The following is a 17,578-nucleotide window of genomic DNA, read 5'->3' as shown; positions in this document are numbered from 1 at the left end:
TTCAGACGTCGAAGTCGTAGAGCACCTATCGTCACCATAGATGGCAAGACAATTAAACTAAGTGTCACCACTATTAGACAGGACAGTGGATTTGAACTATTCAACCTGACAAGAGTTTCGACCTGTCTCTCTGTTATAAGGCCGTGGTGGATGTAAGACGGAATGACGACCCCATAGTTTGTGGAGACATCGTCTATGTCAGGTTGCCAAACAACATGTAATATATTCATATTATAATCGGAGGTATGTTTAATTCCAACATGTTGTTTGTTCCATCTCTGTAACTAAGGTAAGAAACGTTAGTTGCAATGTTTTATGATAAACAGAGTGCTCAACATAGATTATCTCGTGCACTTTAGAATGAGAATTTCTGCGTTGTTAATGCATAACGAGTGCACCTAGTGAAGAAACATTGTGAAGAGGTGTAATGCATATCTACAGCTGCATGTTTAAGGTCGACGGTTGGGTCATGTGGCTTTCTCCGTGCAATCCCAACCTGGCATGTACACCGACCTAGCACGGTTCATGCACTGTGAGGCCGGCTATCACTGACTGTCAGAGCTAAGGCATTACGGGCAGCCTCGTTCTGTGTGACTTCGTCGTTACTGAATCAGCGAAATGATTCGTTAGGTCTGGCAACATCGATAGCAGCCCACAAAGCGTCGGTGACGTCTATTGAACGTTTTTAATTTACATACTATTCCTCGAAGTGTACCAGCGAAGCGTGACAGTTGACAAAAGTAACAGCAAAAGCGACGTGATGGCGAGTTTCGCAGGCCGAGTTGTACTTATTACGGGTAAATATGACAAACTGTTTTTCCTGCACATGTGCATGCATGTAGAAGGTTGTAAGTCAGCTCAGGAACGCCATCAATGCTTCGGGGAGTTACGCGGGCCATATCATGCCTGTTCGTTTTTGTTATCGCCCTACTAAATGTGCAATGTCATCGTCACAGTGCAAGAGCGGGCTATATCATGCCTGTTTGTTTTTTACTAGATGTGCAATGTCATCGTTACAGTGCACGAGCGGGGCCATGTCCCTCCAGGAGAAGACTATACGACAATTTTCTATAATTTTTCCTTCTGTTAAATTCCAGTATGTCGGGTGTAATTTGTAGCAAATGTAACTGATTTGTTTTTTAGAAATAGTGCAGAATTTAATGTGTGTCGGGGAGTGAGATGGGTTGATGGACCCACTGAAGTTATGTATGTTGGCTTGTGAGTGAGTGAGTGAGTTTAGGTTTACACCGCACTCAGCAATATTTCAGCTGTATGGCGGCGGTCTGTAAATAATCGAGTTTGGACCAGACAATCCAGTGATCATCAATATGAGCATCGATGTGCGCAATTCGGAAAAGTTGACATTTGTCAACTATCCGATCCCGTTAGTCGCCTCTTACGACAAGCGTAGTCGCCTTTCATGGCAAGCATGAATTGCTGAAGGCCTATTGCACCCAGGGCCTTCAAGGGAAAGCTTGTGAGTGAGTGGCAGAGCGAGTGAGACAGTTAGCTATTTTGGTTTGTGTGCGGATCCTTGCAGAGCCAAGGTAGAAAATTTCAAAGAAAGAATGTGTAACTAATTTGCAAATGGATATGAATCCCATTTTTCAATAAGATTTTCTAGATCTTCCGTCCATTCAGTTAACCAAAAACACACTGTGTACTAAGTGTATTTACCATAAATAATAAACATCAGGCATACCGATAATCTGCATAACCTAATTTACGTGTTTGTATTTATTTATGCATGCTCCTCCATTCCCCAGGAGCTAGTGCCGGACTTGGGGAGGGAACAGCTTTGCATTTTGCAAAAAATGGAGCCAAACTCGCGTTAACGGGGCGAGATAAGACGAGACTGGACGATGTCGCCAAGCGATGCTCTAACTGCGGGATACCTGCTGACGACGTGAGTGTTGTGAAGTGTATTGTACTTCCGGTTTTGTGCACCATTAGTACCAGGTAGTATTACCTGACACACCCGGCCAGTTGACTTTTTACATACATTATGAATTAACACAGATAATATTTTGGTATGGCATCTTCCGATCCGTGCAGTGCGCCTATCTGAGTGAGATCGTGGGTGAACATATCAAAACGTAACATGTTCGAGCATGAATACTTTCTGCTATACTCAACCCCAAAAGCACTTTGGGCTGAAAGTTCAAGCTGCTACACAACACTCCAAACAGATGCTATACTAAGAGAAAAGATTAACGGAACACCGCTTCATCGCAGTATGTATTCCCAGATTTCAACCACACCGCAAAACAAAGCTTACAAAGGAACCTGAAAAGAAGAACAAAGCTAATTCTTTCCAACACGAGAGGCATGATATTATAGATGACATACAGCAGCTCAAACTAAAAGTGAGCAACAGCATGTTAAAACTTAAAGTGTGGAACAGCACGCTCAAATTCAACGTGGGCAACAGTACGCTCAAACTCAACGTCACCAACAGTATGCTCAACTTAACGACACCAACAGTATGCTCAAACAGAACGTGAGCAACAGCATGTTAAAACGTAAACTATTGTTAGTATTCGATACCCTCTGACACATTATTAGCCTATGTGTAATAGTTGGAATATCGCTGAGTGTGGCCTTAAACGTGATAACGTGATAACATGCAGAGTAGAGATTGTGGGTAGAACAGTGGAGATGATAACAGATGATTTCCCCTCTCGTTTAATTTACATATTCTGTGTAGTACAGTGGAGGTGATAACACAACAGATGAATTCGTCTCTCGTTTGACTTCCAGATTCGGACCCATTACGGTGACCTGACTGACGCGGCGTTCCGGACGGCCACTATTGAAAAGACGGTTGTCAAGTTTGGCAGACTCGACGTACTGGTACGTGTGTCAACCGCTCACCGACGTTTATTGCCTGAATTGCAAATAAGCATACTCACACACACACTACACACACGCACTACACACAGACACACAGACACACACATAGACACACACACAGACACACACAGACACACACAGACACACACACACACACACACACACACACACAAACACACGGAGGCTTCCTAATTCCAGACGTAAACATTAATAATCTAATAATAATAATTAATAATATATGGATCCGACAACACCTCACACCTAGACGCATCCAACATGGGTGGTCAAAGATGGATAATTATAAAAATGAAAACAATAGAAACTAGAAACAAAACTCACCGAGACGGGTGCTCCTTCGAGTGACGCCATGTTTTGATGTGTGAGTTTCAGGACGCGACCAACAAATCACGGAACAGAGCCGAGAAATCTCCGAAGATTGCCGAGCTTGTTTCAAGCATTAACAACATTGTTTCCGATAGGGGCGTTGTGTTTCTGCTATTACCGATAAACTACCGATATCACTGCAATTGTTTCGCGAGTGGGCTGCGTTTGTTCACATTTGAGATGCAATTCTTTCAAATTTGCCTTAATTCCTTCCATTACATATGGGGGGCCTGATACTCACAATGCAACATGTGTGATTTTAGTCTTTTGGTCTGGGCATAAAAAACATGAACATTTTTTATCACGCAATTTTAAGCTTGCCAGGGTAGGGTATATTAGATGTTAAAATAGCACAACCGGTGACCTACCGTCTAGTGTCGCCGTTTTATAAACAGGCAAAAGAAAGAACACACCTGGTATTTCGAGATTAATTCCCCACTTACTCTCTGTGCAACCCTAAAAAAATGTTTGAGTTTACATATGTGTACAAAATTGTAAGTATCATTTTTTAATTTCATTTTGCGTTTCTTTTTTGTAGAGTATATATACAATCGTAATTTTAGGATGCTTTTTGCTTTACGACTACACGTGTATGAGTGAGTGTAAGTGTTGATCATCCGTTTGTCTCCCCTCTGCCACCTGTACTGCAGGTAAACAACGCAGGTTTGTTCTTCCCCGTGGAGTCCCTGAGGATGTCGGAGTCCCAGTTCGACCAAACGATGGACCTCAACATGAAGGTGCCCTTCCTCCTGTCACAGCTCGCAGTCCCCCACTTGGAGAAAACGCAAGGTGGGTAACTTTGGGGTAGAGGCAGGGTGGATACATCTGTTGGAGACGCAGAATGAGTACATCTGGGGGTGGGGGTGGGGTGGGGGGGTGGGTGGGGGGTGGGAGTGACGTATGGTGGATATATCTCTAGAAGACGCAGGGTGGGAACATCTGGCGGAGTATCGGGCGTATCTGCTGGCACATAAGGTAGGTACATCAGAGAAGACCAATACGCTTTTCAAACGATACATGTTGCAATATTATTTCTTAGAACCGGTATATTGGGTAAAAACAACATATAAATTTTTTTGTGATCATCCTTACGTTTTGAATTAAAATTTCATTCACAACAAGATTTTCCTACGTTATTCAATGTAATACTACGAATTGTATAATGAAAGAAAATCCCTGACTAAGCCAGTTAATTTTGAGATTGCTGCTATCAGCGCCATGAGATATATATGGGGACTATTGTAGAAAATACGATCGCCATGAGGAATTAGCGGTACTTACTGTCAAACACTTAAGTTTTCAATATATCGCAATACGTATTGCAATAAGGTTGCCTGAATCGCAATATACAATGGAAGCTGTCTAAACCGGCAGTCATCGGGACTGAAAAAATAATCCTGTTTAGACAGAATGCCGGATTGTAGAGCTTATGATAAATGCACAAGCCACGGACGAAACTGAGATTATATACTGGTGTTGACAACTTGCCGGATTGGACGGATGTCGGTTATGACAGCTTCCACTATATTGCAATACATTTCATTTGCCAATACACAGCTCTACTTATGGGTACACGTTGAGGTGACTTAGGGTGTGTATTGTGCCTTTGTCTCCAAATGAGAACGATGAATTGCAAAATGACTCGTCTGTAAGAAAACGTATTTGGTGTTAGACTGGATGCTCAAGGTTGTGGACAAGGGCTACAACTAGAAACCGTTTTTGATACAATTAAATAAATAGTATTGTTTATTTACTTTTGACTTGCAAATAATATTCTGTGATGTACCAACCATCGTAGTATTGTGCATTCTTGTAAAACGTGAAATGGTGTAATTCAATGCCCCCAAACACTGTTTTCTTCCATCGAAGAATTAAACATGATTTTCGTTGCAGGGAACATTGTAAACATCTCAAGTCTTTTCGGGGCTAAGGCGGTGAGTAAAACTGGGTTTTTCTTTATGAAATGGTCATTTTTCTATATTTCGGACTCGTGAAGAACCGGGTTATAATTGGTCTTCACTAACCAATGTTTGGCGTGGTGGCCATATCGCTGACTTGGTTGACTATGTCATCCTGCAGTCAAAACTCATTTATCCGGACGTTCACGGTTCCTCCTATATTGATAAACGAGTTTCCGGTTACCTGAATTTCCTGTGACGTACGCGGAGTTACCCCCTCTCACTAATATCTACCGACTTGCTTGACATGAATGTAAATTGTAATTTGATTGTCACGTGATCTAGTCCGATTAACTTGAGATTACATTTTAAATGGAGCCCCGAAATTAAAAAAAAAAAAGCCAAAAAACAAAATGTTTGTTAAACCATCTGTTGCCATGGGGATACTCCAAGTGTGGCATGTGTTCCAGACGCCTATGAGTGGAATCTACTGCATCAGCAAGGCCGCCCTGGACATGTTTACCCAGTGTCTGGCTTTGGGTGAGTCGCGGCGGTTAAAGAGTTCGCCCGTCACGCTGAAGACTTGTTTGAAAACAATTTATGTTGTTCACCAATGTGATATTGCTAGAATATTGCTACAATCGGCGTAAAACTAAACTCGCATAGTCTTACTAGGGCTTAAATTGCTACAAACTAGTGTCGGGAATTGACTGAAATCTCACAAATGATATTATTACTAACGAAAAGTCTTTGAAAATTGTAAGCGTCATCTTTTAGATTTTTCTATCCGGGGTTTTATTGCAGATATGTATGATATGATGCACCTTGCTATGGCTAATATATCATGAACATATACTTCCTGGAGTCTTTAACAACTATTCAGTTATGACTTTTCGGTTAGTGCAGCTATTTTTCTGAGAAAAAACAAGTTTTAGGGCTCTGACAGTTTCAGAGATATGTTCCATTATCAAGTATTTGAAACACTAAAACATTCGTTCCAAAATCGTTTATGTTCGATATTGAGAAATTGTAATCGATTTCTTGGTCGGTTGGTCACCGCAACCAATCTTCGATTATTTCAGTTAATCGGAGTTGTTGGCGATCTATAGCCCGATTTTATATCGTATCGTCCTCAATAGTTACACTGACTTAGATTTAATTACTAATTTTAAATATCTATCTGTGATGATCTAGTTGATTTACTGTCCTTCGTTGAGAAGTTTTTATCATTTAATTTTAATCATTATAAATCTATACCTTGTTTTAGTCATGATTTGGCTGAAATATTGCCGATCGTAACTCACTCATTCAATTCAAAGATTCAAACAGACAGGGTGGAAAAACTTTTTGACTGACTAAAAGTGTCTGTATGTATGTTCATTGTAACATGCTAGTTCCAATTAATCAATATTTTATTCAGTACTCAAAGGCCACATGCCTATAGTACAATATAAAGTACAGTATATAGAATCATTTTACACCTACATGTATATACAGTATTATGTGCTATTATATTTTCATACAATATTTTTGTGACGTTCGGACGATGGTCGGTGGCAATTATTCTTTCCTGAGTTTCATAGCATGGTATATCAGATTCTTGCAGTTTAGTAAGGAGTAAAATTTATCTACAGATGGATGGAGATAATAAAATTCTTTAATCCTCTCAATGCTACCGTCGAACCCATTCGACAGGAGTGCAGGATAATGACATCTCCAAATAAAACTTGCAATAATTATTCAACGAGTCGGATTTACGTGTCATATGAATGATGTATGGAATGTGCTAATTCTCACCTTTTTAAATATGTAATGTTCAATACGTTTATATACCTTAAAACGAAACGCCCGCGAATTAAAAATGAGATCGCCGAATTTCTCGGCACGCAGTCGAAAATAACGGCCATTGTTGACTTCCAGCGCACCACGCCGTGTGGTACCCAGTCTAATATTTTCTTCATAATGAAATATTTTTTGATAGTTTAATCGATATTTTTTGTTCCTTGACGAAGAGAAAGCTCATAAGTTTCCCATTTTCTAAAAATTAGTAACTTTCGGCTCAAATAAATATAAACAAAACCAATCTCAATGTTATATCATCGATTGGACGAATAGAAACGATCATGGCAACGGCGGTAAACAAACAACTCCACATGTATCGTGATGCCGAAGAAAATGTGCCATCCTTTTGACATATCCAATTATTTTATCTGGAATTAATTACACGGTGTGAATAGGTAAATGTTATTGCCTCTGCACAGAAATTACCAGATTTAGCGATTTTATTTTGATTTGGTTTGATAAACCTTCCAACATTCACAAAGTTGACAGCCGTTGGTGACCCGAAAGGGCGTGGCCAAACTCGCGGTCTTTCTAAGTGACAAGATACGAAGGATGTTTGAAAATATGCGTTCATAAGCAGAATCTGAACTCATATACATTGCAAGAAAACGACTCAATACCTATATAATGCAGATCATGAAACAGTATCACAATATTTGTAATTGTACCCACCCTTGATGAAACCGGAAGCACGTACACGGCTTGGCACTCGTGGAAGTAAAATGTGAACGAGTTGGAAAACGACCATTGATACATTTTCTAAACTGATTCAAATTCCCGTAAGATCAATACTATACACCAGAATTACCTTTCAGTCATCCTCAGTCATTTACTGTTAGTTGTGTTCAATAGCAGTTGTCATTTGTCGCTTGTGTTGTAGTATTTCTCCTGAAGTTAGCCGTCGATGTGTTGATCTTTAGTTTAGCAAATCCGAAGTCGATGATTTTCGCGGTCTATTTTTTTCATAGAATGTTCTGACACGGGGAGACATATAAATTGTCAGTGTGTCGTAACAACAACAGAATATTCTTCCGTGTATATCGTTACAAGAAGTACAATTTTGATGATTGAAGATGTCATGAAAAAAAATCATTTTTCCTTTTGCAGAAACGAACGAAACCAGAGCTAGTGTGAGAATGTAACGTACAGTAAATGTATTTCATAAAAATTAATTACTGCTTAGAAAACAACTGTCATCGTCTTTGTGAATCAGTATTTATTTTAGACATTAAAACAGCTAAACATCACATCTTTTGTTCACGAATTTGGAGCAAAATTGAAATTATTTTGTTACTCCAAACAGCAGAGCTTTCGGAGTTAATTCTGCCTAGTATAATGCAGGTAATGTTTCAGATCAAATTGTTTGACGTGTGTGCATATTTGTATAAAAAAATCATGTCATGTGGCTCAGTCCGTGGTTCCATAGAGCTTTTAGATATTGCACTAGTGCAATCTGAACTGCAAAATGTACCTCATGTTTATGGCCATACTTTTTACCTACTTGCACACTGTCTATGTTCATATTTTACTGTTAAAACAGACTTCATCTGGGAAACAGACTGATGATCCAAACTCTTGGAGCAGTGATTACACTGACAGTGATCGAAAGACAGACTTATTTTTTTCTTGTGATGAAATTTCATGAAGTAATATGAAATTATCATACCAGATCTAGAATAATTTTGTTGTAGTGATGTTTTGAATATGGAATATCAAAACTACAAGTGACAGATAATTAAGTGTTGAATAGGAGGTGCAACCTATGTTAGTCTGTGGCATCAAGGTAATCATGTGGTGGCAAGTAAATTTCTTTTTTCCTAATACTGAGCTCTGCAGTGAGTGGTTTTTGTTGTCCAGTTTGGAGATATTCTTTAAGATTTCAATTTGGATTTTTTTCATTGCCATGTGTATATGGCAAAGACATATATGTCAAATGCTTCCAGATCTTTAACGGAAGACTGCTCAGTCCTTGGCATTTTGTTATTCAAGGAAGACTGTTCTTCATGTTTCTTGTTTCATGATGGTTTAGGCTATTGAACACTAAATAATTGGAGTATATCACCATCAGACACTTCAGCAAACAGAAACAATCCTTGAAAGTTCATTAGACCCATTTCATATTGTGACATTGCTCCTAAACCCAGGAAAAGACAATAAGGTAGAATAATATATATTTACAGAATATGAAGCCTGTTTACTTTCACCAGAGACAATATAACTTCTTATATGTATATGGTTTCTCTTTTATCAAATGATAACATTTTCTGATAAATTTACATGTACTGTTACTTCAACAACATAATTGACATTATTTGTCACATGCTATTCACAATAATTCAGCAAACAAAGTGGTACTGTTGAAAACAAAAATAACTCATCACTCATTTGTATTTGATGTACATTTTGGCACGATATTATGAAGAAATAAAATACACAAAATAATTTGTAACATCTATCCATATATTTTATGGCATACATGTAGTTGTAATAAAAAATTGTGCAAAACTGTCAGCTTTCCACATTACTGAAAGACATTAATTAAAATTTGGTTATTTACACGTTGCTAATGCATTGACAGATTTTAAGTGTCTTTGCCCTTGTCTATTTGAGAGAGAAAAATAATTGTCATATTATTAATATCATTTAACATATTAAAGTATATGAAAAGATTTAAAGTTGTAACCAGTTATGAAACATAAAGCACTGACAAATCTATCGTAATTGTTCATCAAGAACGTTAATTCATTGCATAAAATTATGAATGTAATTCAACTTGTTCTAAAGTGAGACATATAATTTTCCCAATCATGTAATATGAAAGCAATTTTTATCAAATCATCTCCGATTTCATGTGAAACTATAACTGAAAATATATTTTTGTTTATAAAACATGTATACTGCAGTTCTTACTACACTACATCGTCATAAAAAGAAAAGCATGAATGTTATTTTGAAACACAAATGCCACGCCCATATCCGCGCACCTGTTGTTGAGAATGATGTTTGTACACGTTTCTGTGTTGGACCATGTGAAAAAAAGAATAAGCTGGGATCAACATGCATCACAATTATATCTTTGCTATCTTTATATTCAGTGGACAATAAAGTAATGTGCCTAATATGAACAAAAATTCAAATAAAAGATACTGAAAAACTTGCATCTGCAGTGTTGATCGACTACTGTTTCCGGGTCACGGGAGCATACAAGGTCAAACTGGTTCGGCTATGTGCGAATTATATAGTCAAAAATACACCAAGAAAATTCTATGAGCTCTGATTAATCACTTTAAACAGTTATTTGTGCTAAATTCAGACGAAATATCTCCAACTTTTCTGTTCATATTCAATAGCGAATGAATTTCATCAGGCAATCCCCGTCTGTGACATCACATCCGGTGACCTTTGCACTTACTAGAAAACAAGTTAGATTTCACGATCTTAATTTTCGTCCGTCTTTCGTCATGCTAAACGGAAAATGATACATGGAACACTTGTAGAATGAGAAATTCTCCCTCTTTCACCAGGTCTTACACAGAAGAGTTCTGTAATCTTTCTTCTGACCAAAAAAAGCTATATTTTATGTAGGAGTTCGACAAAGCACGCCATGTTTGTTTTTTTAGTATGCGTAACACGATTTAACACCGTCTTTTTGTGGGTTTGTGCAAAAATTAATGAACCATAAAACTTGATATTTGCACTCATGAATGCTTATGAATCATGTATTTTATTCTGCTATTTTCATTACATGACACGTTTAAATAAACGTAATAGTGCCATTTCAGTAAGACCTGTCATGACATCGAAAATGTTATTTGTTTACGACGAACGTTTTCGATTATTTTTTTTTCAGAATTATTTTTTAATTTGTCGTCGCGCGGATATTTGCCGATACAAATATACGAAATTAAAGTCAGATACTTATGAAATATCAGTAGTAAGAATATTGAAATCGGTTTGCGATAATTGGACAATTTATACGGTTCCTAGTATAAAACGCATCCGGCTACCAATCGAGTAATTCAGGTAAATTCAGGAAATTTTACTATATTTATGTTTGTCTTGTAATTAATATCTGTACGTTTGAAATTATCTGGATATTTTTTGATAATAATGTTTATTTTTGTATGTAGTATTAATGAGCTGAATATTTTTTCAGTTGTCCCTTATTTAGTGACGCACTGAGTGTTTGAAATCACCCACCCTCTTATTAACGCCTTATGCTGAAATTAATTCAGCAGGCTAAAGGTTAAGGTACATTTACGTAGCGTATCATACAGTAGACATGTGAGCCAAAAATGATATTCGTTTTCTAATATATTAATATTGCACGATTTACATAATCTGTCTTCTCTTTTTATCTTCATAAACCTACCTTTTTCAATCCACAAATCATGTGATGAACAGCGAAAACGTGCTAAACTTACTCTAATGTTTTGGTATCGTGACACATGACAGATAATGCTTGGTATAAATGTATGGCTTAAAGGATGCATAGTAATGACATTTCGTAGAAGTGGACAGTTTTTCAAGCCTGTTCTGTTGGTATATATCTTTCAATCTCTGTGTAAATAGCCCAATAAACGTTGAAGGAATCTCAACATACTGCTCATACCACATATGACTAAAGCCTGTTGTAAATAAAAGATGTTTTACCTTCGTAACCCAACTTGTGTGTCCATTTCTGTCATATAAAATCATCATTTCATAACATTTTTTGGTAAACGAGAAGACGACATACGTAAACGTCTTAGCCAATATTTGATCAGTAATACTTTAATTTGCGAATTTATAACAAGAGGAAACCAACCACGTTCACCACAAATCATTACACTAGGTGTGCTCCTCTTTACCCCAAGAAACTTCTTGCAGGCAAATAAATGAACTCTTTCTAGTTGGTCAAAGTATTGCGATCCCCAAATTTCTGCCCCCTATAACAGAATCGGACTGACTTTAAGATCAAGAAGAAGAAGGATGCTAAGTTTAAATCTCCAAGTATTTTTAAGTTTTGCAATATACCTAATAACACCTTTTGTGCTTGAATAGATGCGTACTTTGCATGGGTTGACCAAGAAAGATGATTAGTGAAATGTATACCTAGATATTTGTATGAAGTTGTTGATTCAGTCTGGTTGCCTTTATAGAACCATTTTTCGTGTCGAGACAATTTACCTCCTTTCTTGAAAGCAATTACTTTTGTTTTATTCATATTCACATTCAGTTTAGACTGTTCGCAATAACTTTCTAATTCATTGATTTGCTTCTTGAGACCAACAGTTGTACTTGACATAAGAGCAATGTCATCTGCAAACAATAAAAGAAAAAGCTGAAACACGTTTGGGTGTAGCTGGATACCATTTCTACAATTATTTTCAATTTGAATTGCCAATTCATTGATAAAGAAGGAGAATAAAAATGGACTGAGTACACAGCCTTGCTAGTTGTTTATGCAAGATTTATTTTCTTTTGCAGAGCTCGCGCCCAAGAACGTTCGGGTGAATTCTGTGAAGTGAGAATTTGCTGTACAAAATATTGATGACCAAGATCTTTTGTGGATAAATCCTCGTTTAATTGTTTGACACACAACATTTCGGGATCATTTCAGACCCCTTCATCAAATGACCCCGGAACATTGTGTGTCAAAGAATTAAAAGAAGATTTATCCACAAAAGATCTTGGTCAGATATAACAACTTCTAAATGCCGCTAAAAGATATTGTAATAATGATACCTACGAGTGACGAGTAAGGCTGGTTCATTATAAGTGTTATAAGAAAACTTGTCATATTCTCTATGCTGCGCAACCCCATTTGCGCTACAGTTAGCCTGTGGTCCAGATTTTACCAGCTAACTGAGACTGCTTTTTTATTTATTTTAAATGGAGTTAGATATTACTGGTTCTGTGAACTATATACATTTAGGGACTAAACGTTAGTCAGTCTACATCATTTACATTTTATTGTTAGTTGATTGTAAGGTGTTTTGAATCATATTTCTAGGCGTACCAACTGCCCCAAGCCAAGTCTTATTTAACACTGGAATGCAGCATGAAATCTACTAAGAAGGGATGTAGTCTATCGATACCAACACAATCACAGCCCGTTCAACTTTGTAATTTCGATCACAACAAGATATCATTCATATCCCTGATACAAATCGTCACGATATGGCTTAGAGATTGCCTATGTGACGTTAAATATTTACTCACTCACTCAGGTAAAACTCACTGTCTGTGTTCAACGTCAAACTAGCATCTAAGCTATTTGCACCATTTTTGTTTTAGCCCCGGCTTTGTGCCGACTCTGATATACGGACGAGAAGGTTCTGTCCTCCACGGCAAAGACGACGAGATACAGAAGGTGAGTGTAAATTTCTATACAACGTTGACGCTGGTCAGATAGATCTCATCAGCACTGTAGGATGCATCGAAATACACGTCACCTATTACAACAGACACTCGGTCTCATTGCATACGAATCATACCAACCGGGTGTCCTTGTCACGAGGTCACGAGTATCGTATGATTCGTATGTAATGAGACCGAATGTGATATTTTATTTATTACCCACGTCTTCCATGCATTAACCGGTTTCATAAAGAGGTTGCGGAGGAATTGTGTACTGTATTACCCACGTGGTCAACGTACGGGTAGCTGCGTGTGTCGTGACGACGTCACCTGAGATTCTAATGATTTGGTTGGATAACGAGACATGACCTCTCAGTTACGTGACCGAACTACGTTTCCATTCATAACAAGCACGTGAATTCACGTCATTACAGTGTAACGTCATGCAAAAAGTGTACAACAGTACAACATTCTTCCGCAAAGTCTTTCTGAAAACGGTTTTGGTTTTTCGTTTGAAACCATACAAATAACAAAACAAACTCTATTTTGTCAATTTATGCATGTACAACGTGGATCATAAATGAAATACCACAGTTCGTCTCATTACGTACGAATTATACGAAACTCGTGACCTTCCTTTGGTATTCGGACACTCGTTTCGTATAATTCGTTTGCAATGTGACCTATTAGCTATTCGCTGTGTGGTATTCGCTATTTACGTGTCACATCTCAAATGAGGGTGACAACTGAAAATATTACCCGTTGCCATGGTAACTGGCAAACTCTCCCGAAACTATATCTCTAACAGTTGAATGACGTCATGGTATGACGCATGCAGTGCCCAGAATTTGAAAATTGTTCGACTAGCTGTTTTTGAGTTCACTGTGTACTCATTCATTTTACTGGCTTTCACTGCTCTATTTGAACTATTTTACCTATGAACTATTTTAATTATGATACCATGTCACTGCCCAAATAATTCAGAACATCACATTTTTGGTTACTCCATAAACCTACTTTAAAAATCAGATCATGAAATCACTGTCAGCAGTTGGTACCAGACAGTCAGAAACAATTTGTCTCGAGCTTCCAGGTACTAAGGAACTACTTTCAGACTGACCACTCCCAGTCCAGGCCACCCGCAGAAATATATTTTGAATTCTTCATTTGCAGTGCAATGAAAATCTTGAAATTTCTGAAATGTGGCTGAGACTGAATTGGGGTACTTTCAAAGGACAAAGAAAGTTTCTTCCTTTTTCGATGTCTCTCGATAAGTAGATACGAATCAGTTGTTCATGACATGAGAATGCCCGGTGTTTACGAGGGCGCATAACAATTTTCGCATTCGCAATCTCTGATTGATCGGTCGTTCTGAATTTGACATGTAATTAGGTGTCTTCAGATCTATGTTTAGGGGAGATTGTAATAGGAATGACCGTTGTGGTAATATTTCCAGAAAGGTTATTATTATACATTTACAGCTCTTGGAGGCACAAGCCAATGCCAACCCTCTTGGCAGACTGGGAACACCCCAAGACGTGGCTGAAGCTATTGGCTACCTTGCCTCCGACGCTGCAAGTTACGTGACGGGACAGATCCTTTTAGTCGATGGAGGTCGACATTGTACCTTAAAGTGAAGCTCGGGTTGTGAAGTCGAAGCGGAGGACGTATCAGTTAAATTCAGCATAATCAAACCCAATCCTCTTATAAGCTTGGTTTATTTTGGGAAAATGCGTATATGTAATAAAGATGAGAAGTGAATTGTCGCATATGAAGAGCCGCTTGATGCTTGGTAGGATTAGACTCGTCCGCCATAGAATAATTACATCACACTGTTATGGCAGCTTGAGCTGGTAGGTTGTAATCAAATTATGTATCCTATATGGGGACACAGACACAGAAACACACACCCAGACACAGACACACACCCAGACACACCCAGACACACCCAGACACACACACACACACACACACACACACACACACACACACACACACACACACACACACACACACACACACTCACTGCACCGTCAAGAGAAGAGTAGTCATGTAATGGTTACATCATGCCCTTATGATAGCTTGACCTGACATGCACGTACACCCACCAACCTGTTTTCGGCAATATTACAGTTCTATCAGGAAGGCACGTATTTGGCAGTTATAGCTGCTTATCATTTAACTAAAGCATATAACCGCGATGTCAGGCTATGACGTGAAAACATGTATATCATACTCGGTGTTGTTGTTTAAATAGCCGAGAAACAGTTTTTCCCTAGTATGCCCTACAGAAGTTAACAGGTTGATTATTTTGATTCACAAGACCGTGAAAAATATGTAACTCTGCGCATGATATCTACGTATAGGACTTTCGGTTCCTGATGATAATTTTATGCATTATTTCTTGAAAAGGAAATAGTGTTTTAAAAATGTACAGAGAATTTATCACGAGTGGGAATATAAGGATTGTATGCTAGAATATTGAAAATGGTTTTAATTGTTAAAGTCATGTGACATTAATCATTTTTTGCCATGTGTGCTTCTCAGAATAAAGAACAATTTATCGTTCTTTTTGCGCTTTTATTTTCGTTTTAATTATTCCACTAGATTCGGGTAGCACGTCTTCCTGAGGTTTGGATGTGTTCCCTTGCTATGCTCAGTCTATGCGTGAAGAACAGGTGAAGGCAATAGGGCTCGATGGATTGCAATTGCTGAATCTTCGATAGTATTAATCGATGATAGAAATGAAAAAAAAAGAACTATCGATGCTACGATAGTGTGTGTGACTATCGATAGTTTAGTAATTGGCTTCCGTTGATAAATGTGCAGCACAATATACAGGAGCTGGGAGCTGGAATGTTTGGGACCAGACTTGCAGCTGCAGCTGCAGCTGCATTGAGTTTGTGTTTTAAACGTTTACTTGATCTGGGGTTCAGGTTTCTTGTCAGTTATTTGAAGAGACTGAAACTACAACTTGTTTTTATTCCATATAAACAATACATTCATTCGGAAAATGACTTCAAATGAGACAATTTAAAGGAAAAGACTATTACAATAGTATTGGAATAGTTGGTCGCAACAGACTGTGGTTATCGCAATAGTTGTTTCCCCCTCAATAGTCACCCCATTTCAGCAACCAATGCTTTTTGTAACAGGCAATTCACAGGATCGGTTGGTCTGGCTCGCGGACTTGGTTGACACGTCATCGTGGCCCACATGTGTTGACTGATGTTCATAATGTTGATCACTGGATTGGACTGTACTGTTTACAGAACGTCGACATATAGGTGAATTACTGATGATTGATTAACCAGCCAGCCAACCAATCAACCAACCAACCAGACAACCAGTCAACCAGACATAGTATATTTAGTCACATCAGCAGTTGGTTGGTGATAAAACAATATTGAACTAGACGGGTTCCAGTCCGCTGGCTCGACACACAGTTTAACACACGTTTACACCATTAACTTGTCAGAATCATAATATTCTAGAGCTAGAACACCTATATGCCTAATGCAGTGAATATTTAGAAGTATCAAATGAATTTCAAAATCTGCTCTGGTTATCGTTATATCCCCGAGCAAACGAAAACGGCATTAGACATCGAATATTAAAAGAAAATGAATTAAAGTATTTATATCTCTGTATCAAAGATTAAAATGTGAAGTATCGCATGAGGCAAAAAGTATGAATTTGGTTTAATGCATTGTCTGTATTGTTAAACAAGAATATCGGGATTTATGTATTATGCACCAAAGTTTTGTTCCTTTGCTTTTCCGATTATCTGATCGTATTACAGTGGAAGCTGCCCAAACCGCCATGTGTCCAATCCGGCAAGTTGTCAACATTGGCATAAAATCTCAGTCCCATCCGTGACATGTACATTCATCATCAGCTCTACAATCCAGCGCATTGCCTAAACCGGATTGATTCTTCAGTCCCAAGGAGTGCCGGTTTAGCCAGCTTCCACTGTAAATAAATAGGCAGATGAAATATTTCCCAGCATCACTAACACCTAGTGTCTTACTGGTCTCTTTTGAAGAGACACCGTGTGGCGTAAGAAGACCTAGAAATGAGTTTTGCTTGTGAAAATAACGGGTTAGAATTGGCCTTCAGCATTCATGTCCTCAGAGGTGACTAACGGGACCGACTGGTTGGCACTTGATTGACTGGTCACCAAGAGTTACCATACATGGAATATTGCTGTGTTACTTAAAAAATGGTGACATTGCAATTGCTCACTATATTACGATAGT

The 17,578-nt window shown here is 38.2% G+C and overlaps 1 protein-coding gene across 1 annotated transcript; it reads left to right on the top strand.

Annotated features, from left to right (window-relative positions):
* Positions 1 to 460: 460 nt before the first annotated feature.
* Positions 461 to 15,900, top strand: LOC137272421 (3-oxoacyl-[acyl-carrier-protein] reductase FabG-like). The gene is made up of 9 exons (XM_067804801.1): positions 461 to 797; positions 1,767 to 1,906; positions 2,761 to 2,853; positions 3,888 to 4,026; positions 5,131 to 5,171; positions 5,606 to 5,675; positions 12,447 to 12,483; positions 13,257 to 13,332; positions 14,801 to 15,900. Exons 1-9 carry the CDS (start codon positions 761 to 763, stop codon positions 14,954 to 14,956), a joined length of 789 nt encoding a protein of 262 aa, XP_067660902.1. The 5' UTR covers positions 461 to 760; the 3' UTR covers positions 14,957 to 15,900.
* The last annotated feature ends 1,678 nt before the right edge of the window (positions 15,901 to 17,578 follow it).

The sequence above is a fragment of the Haliotis asinina genome, chromosome 2, assembly GCF_037392515.1.
Source record: "Haliotis asinina isolate JCU_RB_2024 chromosome 2, JCU_Hal_asi_v2, whole genome shotgun sequence".
Classification (NCBI taxonomy): Eukaryota; Metazoa; Mollusca; class Gastropoda; order Lepetellida; family Haliotidae; genus Haliotis; species Haliotis asinina.
Note: the sequence above shows the minus strand (reverse complement) of the source record. Positions and strands in the feature narration are given on the sequence as shown.

What these genes read in the sequence shown, in the direction of transcription:
- LOC137272421 (XM_067804801.1), top strand. Translation starts at nt 761, where the DNA reads ATGGCGAGTTTCGCAGGCCGAGTTGTACTTATTACGG. An exon ending in TTGGCAGACTCGACGTACTG is followed by an intron (nt 2,854 to 3,887) that starts GTACGTGTGTCA and finishes CCTGTACTGCAG; the next exon opens with GTAAACAACGCAGGTTTGTT. An exon ending in GTCTTTTCGGGGCTAAGGCG is followed by an intron (nt 5,172 to 5,605) that starts GTGAGTAAAACT and finishes CATGTGTTCCAG; the next exon opens with ACGCCTATGAGTGGAATCTA.